Genomic DNA, 16,113 nt, shown 5'->3' on the forward strand with positions numbered 1-16,113 from the left:
AAAGAAGAAGAGAGTGGGAGACAGTGGCGTAACTATAGAGGAAGTAGACCCTGCTTCAGGCTCATAGGGGGGCAGGAGGACGGGGGGCCCGGGCCACTGGGTCCACTTTCTCTATAGCCAATTTTAACCAGAAAAAAACTGCGAGCCTAAAGCAACCATCAGCAGCACGTGTGCACATTTGAGCAGGAGAGGAGGCATGCAGGACCCCTCTGAAGTTTTTTTTGCAGTGCGAAAGGTGAAAAGGGGAGCAATTGAAAGTGAAAAATAATGTAGACAGTTGTGAGTAAATAGAAGAGCTAAACAGAAACATCTCCCACCATTGTATAAATCCACTAAAAGATGATATTATGCAAAAGCCTCATCCTCCTTGTAAATGCAAATTAAAAAGTACCATGAAAGCTCTTTTAAAGGACATTCTCATAACATGCTTATAAGTTGGGAACATCTCCCCCCACCCAAGCTGCATCACTTGTACTGAATATATCAGCTCTTTCACATTTTGCAAAAAAAAAAATAACAGCTTTCACCCAGTGGCCATTTTCCCTTAACTGCAGACAGAACATGTACACTGTAAAGTTAATGCAATCAAGAATGCAACTTGGATTGAGCATTGTAGTGGTTAAGCTGACCTCAGGAGAGGAGTTTATGATAATAAATAGCAGCAGACAGCTAGAGTCAAGTTTCTATGCTAACCAGAAATGCCATCTCTTCATTGGCTGCTAGACTCGAGGGTGTGTTTAGTAATCTGAGCTGAGATGAACTGAGCATATGCAATAGCCAATAGCCACAGTAAATTCCTGAGGGAGGCGGCCAAGTGGGTTAGAGGAGGAGACGGAATCCTAAGTGATTAAGTGGATGCTGTATCCTTAATATTAAGATTTAAACAAAATGAGTGGCATGTATTTAAACATGGCAAAGAAAAAAATGTTTTGGGACGTTTACACGTGACTACACATGAATACATCATTCTTTGCAAAATATAATTGCATTGATATACAGTATCATCATTCTTGGCTAAATATATTGCATTGATACCAAGATCTTTAATAACAATATAACATTTTTGTATGTTACCTTCCAAAGTTAGCAGGAAGAAACTCAAGAAAGGCATCATTAAGGTACAGCTGAGTCAAGTTAAGAAGCTGAGTAAAACCATCCGGGAGCCTGGAAAAAGACACATTTCTACAGTATACAGTCAAAACATTACTTCTCAAGTATGAATTCTAATAACTCCTGGCATCACAATCTGAGAGAAAATGAATGTTTCCACATTAACTCTGTTGAAATAAATTTCTGAGAATTATGGGCAGCAGCCCAAACTCCAAAAATGGCAAAATAATAGTCGTTATTGGTTTCCTTAAAAATAGGCAGGAGGATCAAAAACCTAATGCATTTAACCAGTTTTAAATTTATCATGCCAAACTTCAGATCTTAAAACCTTAAAGAGAATTTAAAGATAACCTTAAAAATGCACACGTCAGCAAGTAAAGTTTATACCATTTGACCAAGAACATATAAGTAATTACATTTGCTATAGGCCTCTAATTTTCAAGATGGAGATATCCCCCACTCTTTATCCTAGATTGCAACTGCTAGTCTGGGAATATTTAACAAAATATTTTTTTCTTAAAATCCATGAATTATAAGAACACTAGTTTCTATGTAGATATTTAGTAAGGATACATCCTATAATTGCCTGATATAGCAATTTTAATATTATATAAAAATACCCAGCAAAAATAATTAAACCAAATTCAATTACATTAGATTACTAAGCATTCCAAATATGCAGTACTACAACAATGAAAAGTACAACCTATAAATAAACACTGATAGCTTTATGAGGCAAGCTGTGACTTAATGAATAGACTGGAGAGATGCTCTCTAATTTCACATAGGAACTTCAGAGCAGCCTGCATTAAATTATTAACAAACCACTTATAAACAAACTCATACTGGATATTCTGGTATTTATCTGTGAAGGTGTTGCAGTAGCATGTTTAAAAAATGGCCCTTTTTCTACAGCAAGCAATTGTTATAATGGCACCGAATACTCATTATGGTCAGTGCTATTTACATGTAAGTTAATAAAACTCCAAAGCCGCAAAGCCCAAATGGATTTTTCTGAAAGAATTAACTGCAAATATCTGGCAGAAATTCACATTATCTCTATTTGTGGAGACTAATATTTCAGGTGCTGATACTCATTGTTCTTTTATTGGAATACAAAGTTTTAAGTCTAAATGCCAGTTGGATTTAGCTTATGTAACATTAGGGAGTCTCTCCTGTGCATGGTGCAGTATCCGAAAATATCTTTAGAAAAGTAAAATAATTTTAACAAAAACAAAAGTACTTCTGTATTTTCTTTTACTATCCTGGGGCATAACTAGCATTTTGTTTCCTTCTATAGATTTAGAGAATTAAAAAAAACTGAACTTACTTTGATATGGGATTCACGCTGGCTTCAACTATGGTTAAGCATTTGCAGCATTTGATGTTTTCAGGGAATTCTTGAATTCCTGTAATAAAAAAGTAAATTAAACATAAATAATAGTTTCTGATTTAATTTACACATTTAATGGACACAAAACAATAGAGGAGAAGTAAACCCGCATTGTATATATAGGGCTGAATGCAGATCTGAGCAGGGAAGTTTGTGGCTGTCATGTCTGGCCATATTATTTCCTGTCCCTGGGGCCAATCACCAAACAGGATCTTACAGGTCACCAATCAAGTCCTGGCTTTCAGTATGCAAGCTTCTGGTTCGTGAGCACTGCCAGAAAGCCATGGAACAGAATTGATGTTGACAGACATATAAAGCATACAACCTATGTTGTTGAGGTAATTATAACAAATAATACAGATTTTGAGGGAGCTGCCACATCACAGTTCTTTTAGGATGTGAATTCAACTTTGTATTTTACATTTAATGAACTAATAGTCTGCGGCTAGCAGCCTTCTAGAATATGAAGGAAATACTCCCCCCATTAAACCATTAAACAACACTAAAATACTGGCACATTCATGGTCTATCCAGTAAGCTGATGTGAAAATAGACTGAGCTAAAAATGCAGAGGTATCAGAATGAATCTGTTCATTGACAGCTAAATTTCTATTCTCATTCCATATATTTTATAAGATTCCAGGTACATGGAATGTTTCCATCTGGGACATAATGTATCATTATAAAAAAATAATATATATATATATATATATATATATATATATATATTATTTTTTTTTTACATCCTTTAAACATTTTGTTTATAAAAATTGACAAAAACTCAAGAATGAACAAATACCCAAATGCTCTGGCTTTCTAAAGATTGGTTCAAGCCCTGCCCACTTCAAAGCTGGTTAAAATGGAAATGCAGAACAAAACATATATTAAGGGGCCGATTCACAAAGGGTCAAATATCGAGGGTTATTCGACTGGGAATTAAAATCCTTCGACTTCGAATATGGAAGTCGAAGGATTTTGCTCAAATACTGCGATCGTACGATCGAAGGAATAATCCTTCAATCGAACGATTCGAAGGATTTAAATCCAACGATCGAAGGAATATCCTTCGATCAAAAAAACTTAGGAAAGCCTATGGGGACCTTCCCCATAGGCTAACATTGAGTTCGGTAGCTTTTAGATGGCGAACTAGGGGATCGAAGTTTTTTCTTAAAGAGACAGTACTTCGACTATCGAATGGTCGAATAGTCGAACGATTTTTAGTTCGAATCCTTCGATTCGAAGTCGTAGTCGTAGTCGAAGGTCGTAGTAGCCCATTCGATGGTCGAAGTAGCCCAAAAAACACTTCGAAATTCGAAGTTTTTTTACTTCGAATCCTTCACTCGAAGTTAGTGAATCGGCCCCTAGGTGTACTAATGGGAAAGCTCTCCCAAGATAAAAGTATGCATTACAGATTTCATAGAGAATTACCAACCCAGTTGTATCTTGATATGCACTTGAGTAAAACTAGTAAGCCACAACTGTAACTGTCATCACTTTATTTTGCAGAAAGTCCTGCAGGGACTCTCCGGCTATTATCTCCTTTACTTGCAATCTTTGCACTCCAGCGTGCGGTTTGCGGTTCGTTGAGAAGCACTAAATACACAGATGACTACGTTAAGGTCAACTCCATATCTGATCTGACACAACTATAACTGCTATAACATACTTACAATCTCTTTACAAATCGAAGATACCAAAGAACATTTAAATTCATACACAGTATGCATTTTATACACTTTCCAATTTATATTTTTAAACTACCCCAAATACATATTTTATATAATACATAGTAAAGTAGAAGAGGCAAAGAGTATGGTTCCCTGCAGGGTCAGAAAAGTATAGCTAACAGCATATCTTTGTTCTGCGGCACAGTGAACTAAATAAAGACTACATATAGGGGGCCGATTCACTAAGCTCGAGTGAAGGATTCGAATGAAAAAAATTCGAATTTCGAAGTATTTTTTTGGTACTTCGACCATCGAATTGGTTAAATTCGTTCGAATACGAACGAAATCGAACGAATCGAACGAAAAATCGTTCGACTATTCGACCATTCGATAGTCGAAGTACTTTCCCTTTAAAAAAAACTTCGACCCCCTACTTCGGCAGGTAAAACCTACCGAAGTCAATGTTAGCCTATGGGGAAGGTCCCCATAGGTTTGCTAACCTTTTTTTGATCGAAGGATTTTCCTTCGATCGTTGGATTAAAATCCTTCGAATCGTTCGATTCGAAGGATTTAATCGTTGGATTAAAATCCTTCGATCGATCGAACGAACGTTTAGCGCTAAATCCTTCGACTTCGATATTCGAAGTCGAAGGATTTCAATTCGAGGGTCGAATTTCGAAGTATTTTTTACTTCGAAATTCGACCCTTAGTGAATCTGCCCCATAATGTCTTGTTGCCACTCAGTTTCCATTGAGGATGCCTCAGGTGACCGAAAGCATCAGTCACATTGATCCCCCTTGCACTACTTGTTTGAAGGACAGCAGAAGTGAAATTTGTATAAACATTTTCACTGAAGGAGCAAAGTGTACCTAATCTATGAGGACGCTGAAAAATGATATCCACACAAACGCTGGAAGCATAAAAGGTCAGTAGGGAGGAAAGAGTTCAAGGAAACATATCTTATCTAACAATGTCTTTTTTTCACAGGACATTTCTCTATGGAAATGCTTCAACAGCATATCTGTTTTCATACTGGCAACACATGTATTTTATTAGTATGCTAGTTAACTAGTGCATTTTGTTTGCTATATGTTATACAAATTGAAAAAGTCAGTAAAACCATTTTAGTCACTCTACATCATTAGCCTCTACCTGCCATACTGGAGCCTATAATTCATTTATTTTAGCTTCTGAAATCTATTTTATGTTTAAGTATACAACAAATACTGTATTTATCAAGTCATGACTACTTCTTACTTCCACTGGCTAAACAAAGCGATCCATTAAGTTATAATATCCTTGTAATCTACTTTGCAACACCCACGGTCTATTCTTGAGATTCCCAAAATCATTGTGCATGCATTGCAATGAATGTAGCAACCATTTATCATTAATATATTAACACAGTATTCACAAAGCACCAACATATCCCACAGTGCTGTAATTGATACTCTACTGCAGGAGACAGTGAAAAAAATGTGAGACAATTTGAGACTTAAGAGGAAAACCAGGCGAGAGATTAATGGCTTGGAGGACTTTACACAATGAAAATATGTACATCTTCACAGGAACATTTTCAAATGAAATTAAAATGTGAATGCTTATATGTGGCAGTTTAGTTTTGAGAAAGTAAACATGGGAATATCTGTATTGTATTATCTGCCATATGGTGCAAGTCAGACTCAGGGAACATGCCACCTAGCTAATATAAGCTAACAATGTAGCTTGGCTACACAAATGTTTTTCATTATGTACTCTACGCCTCTACATAGCATCCTAGGGTACAACTTTAAAGAACATATCCATAAAATATTTTATCTGCAATGAACCAGCATACCCTGAATAATCACCTCAGACTTCGACTAAATTGATCACACACTAAAAATATCCACATTAAAATTTACACTGCACCGTTCTGTAGTTAAAGAAAAATGAGATCATGAGGAGGAACAAAAGGACATATGAATCATGTTTTATGACAGATCCAAATATGAACAGAAGCGAGTCCTACACACCCTATCCTCCTTTAATCATTAAAGCTTTGATATTTTAGGTTTCTCTTATTGATTTCTACAAATATATACCTCTTCTCTTTGGATCTTTAGATTTGGTGTCTTAGTCAATGCTTAGATTAGATCAGTGGCTAATTAAATGTGGGTCTATTAATTATCTTAATTACCATAAAGCAATTAGGTATTTAATTGATTTAACTGCAGAGTTGTCACAACTGAAGCAGGTTTTTCAAATTTGCCAACCTTTGTGTTTGCTCTGTCTTTAAGGTAAAGAAGTATTGCTTCACCCTATATTATAGCCCTCTCAGCACCTTTATTGATACAATCTCCTCAACTGCCTCCCAGGTTTTGCAAAGCAGTTTGTTCTAGGCAGGCACATTGGATGTCTTTGCTATGACCAGTCTCTTTTGTCACTGAAGAAGTGAATTGAAGTTCAAAGGAATGGGAAGAGCAGGAAACATAATAGAAAATTATGAAACTCAGCTATGGCTTAAACACATAAGTAGTTTTGCACTTTAAAGTTACATTTTTGCATATGGTTGTGTCTTGTGGCTGTGTATTTTCAAGCAACTAGTACCTGAGTCATTCAATTCTTATGTCTGTGTCCTCTACTATAGGGATTATTCTCCTATAACCTCGCTGGGTGCTATTCTGACACTGGCCACTGGGCAAATGGATGCATATCCCATTGTTCCTAACACATTCATTTTGACTTTTGGAAGATAAACCTACTCCAGCCTAATCTGCTTCTTGGAAAAAAGGGTTGTGTCTGGGTGTCAGAACCAATAGCTCTAGCTGTAAAGTTCCTGGTGACTCTCATTGTAATTAATGTGTTTTGGGTATCAGTACCTTTTATCTTACTGTTTCGTGTATTTAGAATGTGGAGTTTCAACTACATGTGCATCAGCCACGGCACTTTATATTTGATATTAACAGAAGCTGTGACAGGCAGATGGGGTGTTTAGACCACTGCTGTTTTCACTGGACAGTAGTAATAGTCACCCCCCCCCCCCGTGTGGGTTTTATCATTGACACATCCTGTTAGCCTAAAATATTGCAATGATAGCTTCTATCAGTTCAGGCAGCTAAATCAATCAGGAGAGGTATCAAGGAGAGTTGCTACATCTCCATTGTTATTATGCCAGGCTGAATAGGCAAGGCTCACTTAATGGAGAGGGTGGTGCAAATTATCAAAACACAATTCAGGAGACTAAGAAGATCCTGGGAAAGAACTACAATGGCTCAATCTTAAAGTTAAATATAAAATATTTATTTGCTCTTTTTTTAAAAAAAATTCAGTACAGTATTATGTTTAAGGAGCACTAATAATTGGTACATTTTGAAAACAGCATGTCTTCCCGTGACAGTTTCCTTGTTACCAAAGAATTCCACTTTTAGCAAAAAAAAATATTTCATATATGCTTACAGTTTACATATCTTTTGTTTTTAATGTACCAAGCTTGCAATGAACTGGCCCATTAAATAAGCAAATAAAGTAGAACTGTAGCTTGTGATGTGTTATTTTTTTCTAAGCCGCTTTGTTCTTTCAGTTGTAACAAGTTTCCAGGACACATGCACTTAACCCCATGCCCCAAAGCTGCCTATGGGATCACAAAAATGCCTATTTCTTTACAAGGTTGTGCAAGGAGCACATCAAGGTTATGTTTTGGTTTTCTCTACTTCTGGCACAGGCTTCTGAGTAGTTGTGAGAATAGATCATGCTTTGCAGGTGTAGTGTGTATCAGAATTAGAGCCAAGATCTGTATAAACAGGTTAAATACGGTGCTTAGTCATCTAATAAGTTTCTAAACTCCTAGACAGAAAATGGTTCCTCGTTCTTAGAAAAGCATTTCCCTTGCAAAAGCAGTAATGACCTTATCTTTATGAATCAAGCAATATCACTTACCATTCTTACTGATATCCAACTCTTTGAGATTCACTAAACTTGCAATAGTTGTTGGCAGATTTGAAAGATCATTGTCTGGTATACTCAGCTTCCGAAGGGCCTGGCAACTGAACAATTGCTGTCAAGAGAAAGAGAGATTATTTAAAGTTTTTGAAAATATTAATCATGAAAGCCTATGACACGCAGGAGTCCTCACCACTGTTTGTCATCCAGCAAAAAAAAAAACAACAACGACGGTAATTCAAAAAGCATGTGTCCATCTGTAATGCAAATCTATGAAAAGTGCTCTGTCTGGCACATAAAGGACAGGGACAGTCAGATTCTACACACAAAAATAATTTTCCATTGGATGGCAGCAGCAGTCAAGATGACCCATATGCCTAAGAGCTGTAAAACAGAATGCAATATGCATTCTAGAATAGAAACAAAATACATTCAGCATTGCTGTTGTAAGGCTGTGTGTGAGGCACCTTTGCATTTAAGCACCCCAGCATGCCCCAAACGAATGTTGAACCACACTTTGCACCACCCAGGTACCGTCAGTTAACTCTTGGAGATCACATGGGCCATATTTTTAAAACTGTGCAAAAATAGCGTAGAGATACAATTTCATGCTGTTTTTATACATAGCACTGAAATGCAGTTGTTATCACTGGCAATTTCATGCACAAATGAATTTCAGAAACCACTAACAGCATAATCAGAATAAACAGAATTTCTAGGCTCTGTAACATTAATATTTGCCTGGAATAGTATAGGGCTATCAACTATGCCTATAAATAATCATATAACTTTCTGGCTTGGCTGAAGATGGCATGAAATTGTTTTATACTCATCTCTCTTTCCAGGTTTCATAAGGTAAAATGGTATAGGACTGAGTTGAGTGTCAAACATATAAAGAATGTAAAAACAGATTGATGTGATATTTTAACAGCAACATGATCAGATTTGAATACCCTCAATGTATACATATTTTTTGTACAGAATTTATATTTTTTTAAACACAATTTAAAACAAATAATATATGATCTATTCTTAGAATAAGATTGCTTGACTTGGAAAGCTATTCTTTGTTCACATTAATAAGACATGTGTACATAAGCAAGATATCTATGTTACTCGTTGGATTACTTACAAGGGAATATCTTGCTACAATAGGCACCATGTGTTCATTACTTTGGTGGTAGAGGCGCTCACCCAGCCTGCTTATACTATGAATAAAGCAATGCCCTATGCCACAAGAACAAAACCCCCACTGACTTTAATGTATTTGGAGTGAGAAAAAATTGTCGGGCTATAAAAAATTGCTGTGCATAAAAAAAATTTAAACCTATTGACTTTAATGTGTTTTGCAGGACAGGTTTACTCATCACTAATTATAGAAGGGTAGAGGTTCTGCTAGCCTTTATTTTGGGTAGTCCCCCAGGAGGGCTTTGGCCATCTAAGTGTTGAGCCTATTTTACAGTTGAGAGGGGGAGCAGGGTCCCTGGCAGTTCAGTATTTAGCCAGGGGTATCAGGGTTCCCTAGATTTTAAAAAAAGAAGCTGCCACGTGTTCTGTCTCTTTGGACTCCATTCACTAATGGAGAAGGTGTGCTGAAGAGCTTGGGTGGAGGCAGGGTTAGTAGGTGATGTAAGTGCCAGAAAAGTCAGGTGTGACAGGCAGGATCAGGGTAATTAGTAAAGCAGTCAGGTGCTCCAAAGTGGGGGCGAGGAAGGGTTAATAACTTGTGGCGTCCCCCACCAGTATAGTGACTCAATTGGTCAGGTTCAGGAAAAAAATAAGAAATTCCTGGAGTAATAACAGTAAGTAACAGTAAGCTGCCTGGCACTGGGTCCTAGTTCATCTGTGAGTACTGCCTCTGGGGGTGTTGTGAACACTACAGCTGTGATTTTTTAAGAGCAATGAAAGTGTTTGAGTATTTATGATATGACTGATGATTGTACTATCTAACCAGAACCAAAAAGAGATAATGAACCATTCAGTCAAGAGTTATCATTTTGTTTTGTAAACCAATAGTGGCCAAATTATTTCAGAGATCAAGTTCTGTATGTGAATTCAGTGTGATTAACCCTTCCTCCACCAGTATAGCAAGTGTCCATCTCAGAGTTAGGCGTTGCCAGTAACATATGCTCTACCAGAAGTTGCAGAGAGTTGTGACTTATATTGGCCATGTCAGAGGGTCTACATTTGAAGATAATGCAAATCTGGATTTGGATTCGGTTCGGCCGGGCAGAAGGATTCGGCAGAATCCGAATCCTGCTGAAAAAGGCTGAATCCTGGCCGAATCCTGAACCGAATCCTGGATTCTGTGCATCCCTACACTTTAGTAATACTAAACTTCTAGTAATACTTAAGCATATTTTAAGAAAGTAAGAAGTGTAAGAAGGTGCATTTCCCCTTCATTTTATCCCTTGTGGGGAATTTAACTTCCAGTGAGGCTGATGATTACCAATAATATGATCTGTTTTGGATGTGAATAATTGGTGATTCAGCCAAATTATTTTCTTCCAGCCTTGTTTAACTTTGAGTAATACATAGTTTAGTTTTCAGCACAATGTTCTCATCTGTATAGCTAGGTAACACTATTACACAGAAGGCACAAGGCACATTAATGACTTTCCAGATGATGCTACAAGCATTCTGTTTATTCATCACAGCAGAAGGATAATAGTGTGTCTCTATACTATGGCAGATGTATTTCTATTACACTTCTGTCCTGATCAGAATGAATTTGCCTCAATACATGCATCTATGTTTCAGAAATATCTGTTTATTATAGGCCAGAGCTCTTAAACAAGGACAAATATATCTAACAACATTTTCTGGCTCATGAAATCACAAAACACTATCCATTAGCATAAGAAAATACAGTCTGGGGTATGACAATGTAATTAAGAAATTAAAATTTGTATTCCTAAAACTATAATTTTAGGTTTATATTGTTATACTTGTAGACCCTGACCTGAAATACATATGCACCATTATGCAACTTTATACATTATTCATGTGCACAAAAACCTGCATGTTTGTTATGGTTTACCATTTGTATGGTTATTGTTTCTAAGATCAACTATCAAGCAAATACAAAGTGGACTGACAAATCAAAGGAGATACTGACTGGGTTGGTAACTGGAGCCCCCCACTGTCAGCCAATACTGATTTTGCTGTACTATATTTTGGAGGATTTGTAGCAGTTCTAATGAAAGGTGCCCATTTGGTGTATGGTAGATAGATTTTTTTCGAATTTAGACTTATAATGGAGAGGACTCAATATGGTCTTCCGAATAACCCTTAAAGGCGTTGTTCTGCCATGAGTTGTATGTATGAGTTGTCTGCATATTGTAATGTACATACAACTTACCTTAGGTAACTCTTCAATTTGATTAGCATCAAGATAAAGCTCCTCTAATGTTCTTTCCAAACTGAATACTTCCTTTGGCACCTGCTGAAGGCTGCAGTGGGAATAATCCAATACTGATATTATTTCCTCTTCACCCCGAAAACACCTGCATGGGACCAGCCTCCCAATAATTTTCCGCTTAGTTGTCATCTCCAGGCACTGCACTGAAAGAGAAAAGAGAAATATTTTACTTCTTACTCAGCTATTTTCAATTGAACATTAAGGCTGTATTGTTTACACATATTTTAAAGTTCGAGTGCTTACTAATCCAAACATGCAAAAGGTGTTAAAAAGAAGGTGCATGGTTATCTAATTAATACATATATTGCTTCCCCCATGCATGCCCATACAGAAAGAACCTGCACCCATGGCACCGGTACTTGCAAACTGCTTTCTTCACCTTGTGCCTGATTAAAAAACCCACTAGCCCTCCACTAACCACCTACTCTGTATGCAGTGCCACCAAACTCTGGAACTTCATACAGCCTGAAGGTGCAACACATGGGTAAGAAAAAAATGATGTACAGTGCTTGCATCTTAAATTAGGTAATTTGTATTTTACTTCTACGTAAAGCTTGTGGTCTTGTTCTCCAGTGTCCTGTCTATAAACACTTTAAGGGGGTTATTTATAAAAGTCCAAAAACTTGAGTATAAAATCCAATCCTTTAGGGGGAAAAAAACTCTGATTTTTCTGAATTTATTAAAACCCTGAGGGTGGTAAAAGTCTGAATATAAAATTACCCCAAATCAGATCTGCCAAGGTCATGTAGAAGTCAATAGGAGGAGTCCTGAAAATATCCTGATCTTTGCTGGATTATTGCTTCTCCACAGTTCATTTAGAGCTGGCTACCGCAGTAACGCAGTGACTAAATCTGCATGCATACAACAAATGTATGGAAACTAACACCAGGGGGCCCATTCACTAAGTTCGAGTGAAGGAATAGAGGAAAAAAAACGTCGAATTTCGAAGCATTTTTTTGGCTACTTCAACCATCGAATGGGCTACTTCAACCTTCGACTACGTTTCATAGTCGAAGTACTGTCTCTTTAAGAAAAAACTTTGACCCTCAAGTTCGCCACCTAAAAGCTACCGAAGTCCATGTTAGCCTATGGGGAAGGCTTTCCAAGTTTTTTCTGATCGAAGGATAATCCTTCGATCGATTAAAATCCTACGTAGCGTGCGATTCAAAGGATTTAATCGTTGATCAAACGATTATTCATTTGATCGTTCGATCCAACGAATTGCGCAAAATCCTTCGACTTCGATATTCGAAGTCGAAGGATTTTAATTCGCCAGTCGAATATCGAGAGTTAATTAACCCTCGATATTCAACCCTTAATACATCTGCCCCTAAGTGTGCTTTCTTGTTTCTACCGGGTGGTGTGGGACTAAGCTGGATACAAACCGACTCAGAGCAGGTATACATAAACTGTGGAGAAGCCAACTAAAAACTTGTGGAACGTGAAAATACTGGGCACCAGATATATAAATGTAGGGGCCCCTACGGGTTAAAGGACCAGTAACATCAAAAATTTTTACAAAAAAATTCGTTACAATACAACGAAAAAAAACATCAAGACCAATTAAAATTTAAAATAGCAAATCCTTTATTAAGATATAACTTACAGAAACTCCACTTCCTGTCTTCAACAGAAACGGCGAAAGGGCGACCATCCATGCTGCTGTGCTTGATTGCTCTTCTCTGGCTCTTCACTGACAGCGTGTCGATCTTCTCCAGCTCTTCAGAAGGCCGCAGCGGTGTTATTATGCCTGTCCCCACTGTAACATAGCAGACCGCCAGCATACCAGGGTAACCCAGAACCCCCTGCCCCTGCATTATTTCAACCCTCCTGGCACCGGGAGGATTCCTTCTGCCTGCTGCTGTGGAGACGCGCAAGAGCTGCATCTCTGCAGAGCCTGCCTTCGGAAAGTGAACCAGCTGGCCGGCGCGTTTGTGAACGCATCCCCAAGGCGAACTGCTGCCTTCACGATGGCTCCAATCACCTAGCAGCGCCAAGACTCCCGCCACTCGTTTCCTGATTCCTCCAGAGTGGAGGTTATACGATCCTCAACCTTTTGCCCCTCTCGGGCTTCCTTATTGTGTGCAACGCTCTCCTTTTGGTGCCAGAATCACTCCGGTTTTGTTACTGATGTAACCGCTCGGGAGGAACCCGGAAACGAGAGGCGGGAGCTGCAGAGGGAACTAGGCTGCTAGGTGATTGCCATCGCAAAGGCAGCAGTTCGCCTTGGGGATGTGCGGAGAGAGCCGGATAGCATTGGACAGGGGTCTGCCATTCAAACATGCCGGCCAGCTGGTTCACCTTCCGACTCTGAAGAAACGCTGCTCCCTTTACTGGTCCATACATTGATTGCGCGTCTCCCCAACAGCCCACAGCAGCAGGCAGAAGGAATATTCTCGGTGCCAGGAGGGTTAAAATAATGCAGGGGCAAGGGGTTCTGTGTTACCCTGGTATGCTGGCGGTCTGCTATGTTACAGTGGGGACAGGCATAATAACACCGCTGCGGCCTTCTGAAGAGCTGGAGGAGATCGACACGCTGTCAGTGAAGAGCCAGAGAAGAGCAATCAAGCACAGCAGCATGGATGGTCGCCCTTTCGCCGTTTCTGTAGAAGACAGGAAGTGGAGTTTCTGTAAGTTATATCTTAATAAAGGATTTGCTATTTTAAATTTTAATTGGTCTTGATGTTTTTTTTCGTTGTATTGTAACGAATTTTTTTGTAAAAATTTTTGATGTTACTGGTCCTTTAATCTGCCCTGCAGCTTTAAGGCCCCCACCTTTTTCTTAGAGTGATCTGCCAGGAGAGGTGTGACAGCTTCCTGCTACACTGCACTATAGTGTGTGTAAGGAGTGGCCTCTTCCCTTTCGCCTCTGGATGTTGATCCAGCTGGGTGTGCTCAGGGGGACTGAGTACAGAAGGCCCAGAAGAAGGCATGAAGGCATGTGTCCAAGTCAGGGACCAGGCAACCCCGTGAATGAGGAATAGATATACTAGGGCAGACTTGCCATAGTCTCTCTAGGAGAGAAAGGCAGAGAGGTTAGAGAGAAAGAGCAGTTCTGAGCTCCAACATAGGAGTGATAGATTGGAGGTATCTCTCTCAGGCCATATTGCCTGTAGTATAGGGATCCCAGCGGAGAGGGAATCAGGAGAGAGTAATTGCACTGAGGTTGATCCAGAGACCACTACTGGAATATGTTTGCAGAGGTGAAGTGGGATACTGTCTGTCCCCAGGGAGTGTCAGCCTGTGTCTGCTCTAGGTGAGCCTGCCTGCAGATCTGTGTAAACTCTCTATATACTGTTGCCTCAACCCCTGCTTGAGTACTAAACCTGTGGTCACTTGCTTCGTACATAGTAATAAACCTTGTTCCTGTTTTATTAAGAACCTTCTGGCGCCCAAGTCTTGTTATTGCACAGTAGCCTGTGGGAGTTGTAGTTACACTACACCACACCTTTAATCTTCCATATAGCGAAGGCCCTAGCCTGAAGTGTTAGAGTCACGTGTAACCCATGCTCTATTGCACTAGTTGGTGAATTAACCCCATATGGCCCAAATAGGTTTTACATAACTTTTCTGTATATGGTGGGAGCTCCCTCTTAAGATTTTTATGGGGTTTTCGCAAAATGTTTTGATGTGTTTTTAGTGTTGTAATTGTGGTGTATTAGTGTCTCAAATGCACTTTATGAATAAAAACTTGTTTTAAAGGGGACCCATCACCCAAAACAATTATTCAAATTCCTATTTTATTACATTAGTCAACCATAATTAACTGTAATTACACTATATAAATTAATTGAATCTTGTTTCCTTCAGTCTGGGAATTCATAATTATAGCAAGCATGTGGGAGCCATTTTGTGAACACTATTATTAAGACAAGCCTTGCATCATCTCAGAATCTTGTTTGTGCACCAGAATGGGGGACCTGATGTCCATCCCCATGCCCTGGCTCCACAATTAAACGGTGAAGAGACAGGGGGGAAGTTGTGGAGAGCAGTGACATCTAGGAAGTGCTGAATGGAAAGTGAAAGTAATTGTCTGCCCTGTCTCTATGCCTAAGACATAGAGGAGGGGCAGACAATATTTGATTGACAGCTGAGATTTTTAAATGAAAAGGACGATGTTTAATTTGAAAATGACTTTTATTATACAGATTTTTGTGTCTGGGTGACAGGTCCACTTTAATGACATCCTAGAGAGTACTGTGAACATGGCCCCTTTGGTTGCTAGTGACCAATATTTAAATGCTATTATCTTTTTTGTTGCCTTAGCGCCACCGAGATTGGGGTTGTCCAGGCTTTGATTGAAGGGCAGTGTTCTGAGTCAATTTGGTTTAACTAAGTAATTTAAGATGCACTTTTAATTTTGTGTCTATAATGAGAATGACTGATAGAGGTTTTGCCCAATTTCTCCCAGCCCAACAGTTTATTTCCTACTACTTGGATTGATTCATCTGACTTAGTGCAACAATCGGTATCAGAAAGCCCAGTCATAACGATTACTAAGAAAATACAATCCTTTGTGCATATGCTGAATCAAAAATAGTAAACAATATTATACAAAATGAATTTGGGGGTCAAACAACAAGTCATCATAAGAGTAGGTC

The 16,113-nt window shown here is 38.7% G+C and overlaps 1 protein-coding gene across 7 annotated transcripts in view; it reads right to left on the reverse strand.

Moving 5' to 3' along the window:
* Nucleotides 1-16,113, reverse strand: part of LOC108714205 (leucine-rich repeat-containing protein 7) — a 218,928-nt gene that overhangs the window by 106,279 nt on the left and 96,536 nt on the right. For all 7 annotated transcript variants that reach the window (XM_041590354.1, XM_041590355.1, XM_018258200.2 and 4 more), the window contains 4 exons: nucleotides 11,453-11,655; nucleotides 8,089-8,206; nucleotides 2,441-2,519; nucleotides 1,075-1,164 (listed from right to left, as the gene is read on the reverse strand). In XM_041590354.1, coding sequence (XP_041446288.1) covers nucleotides 1,075-1,164; nucleotides 2,441-2,519; nucleotides 8,089-8,206; nucleotides 11,453-11,655 — 490 coding nt within the window. The remainder of the gene's footprint in view (nucleotides 1-1,074; nucleotides 1,165-2,440; nucleotides 2,520-8,088; nucleotides 8,207-11,452; nucleotides 11,656-16,113) is intronic.

Source organism: Xenopus laevis, chromosome 4L, assembly GCF_017654675.1.
Source record: "Xenopus laevis strain J_2021 chromosome 4L, Xenopus_laevis_v10.1, whole genome shotgun sequence".
Classification (NCBI taxonomy): Eukaryota; Metazoa; Chordata; class Amphibia; order Anura; family Pipidae; genus Xenopus; species Xenopus laevis.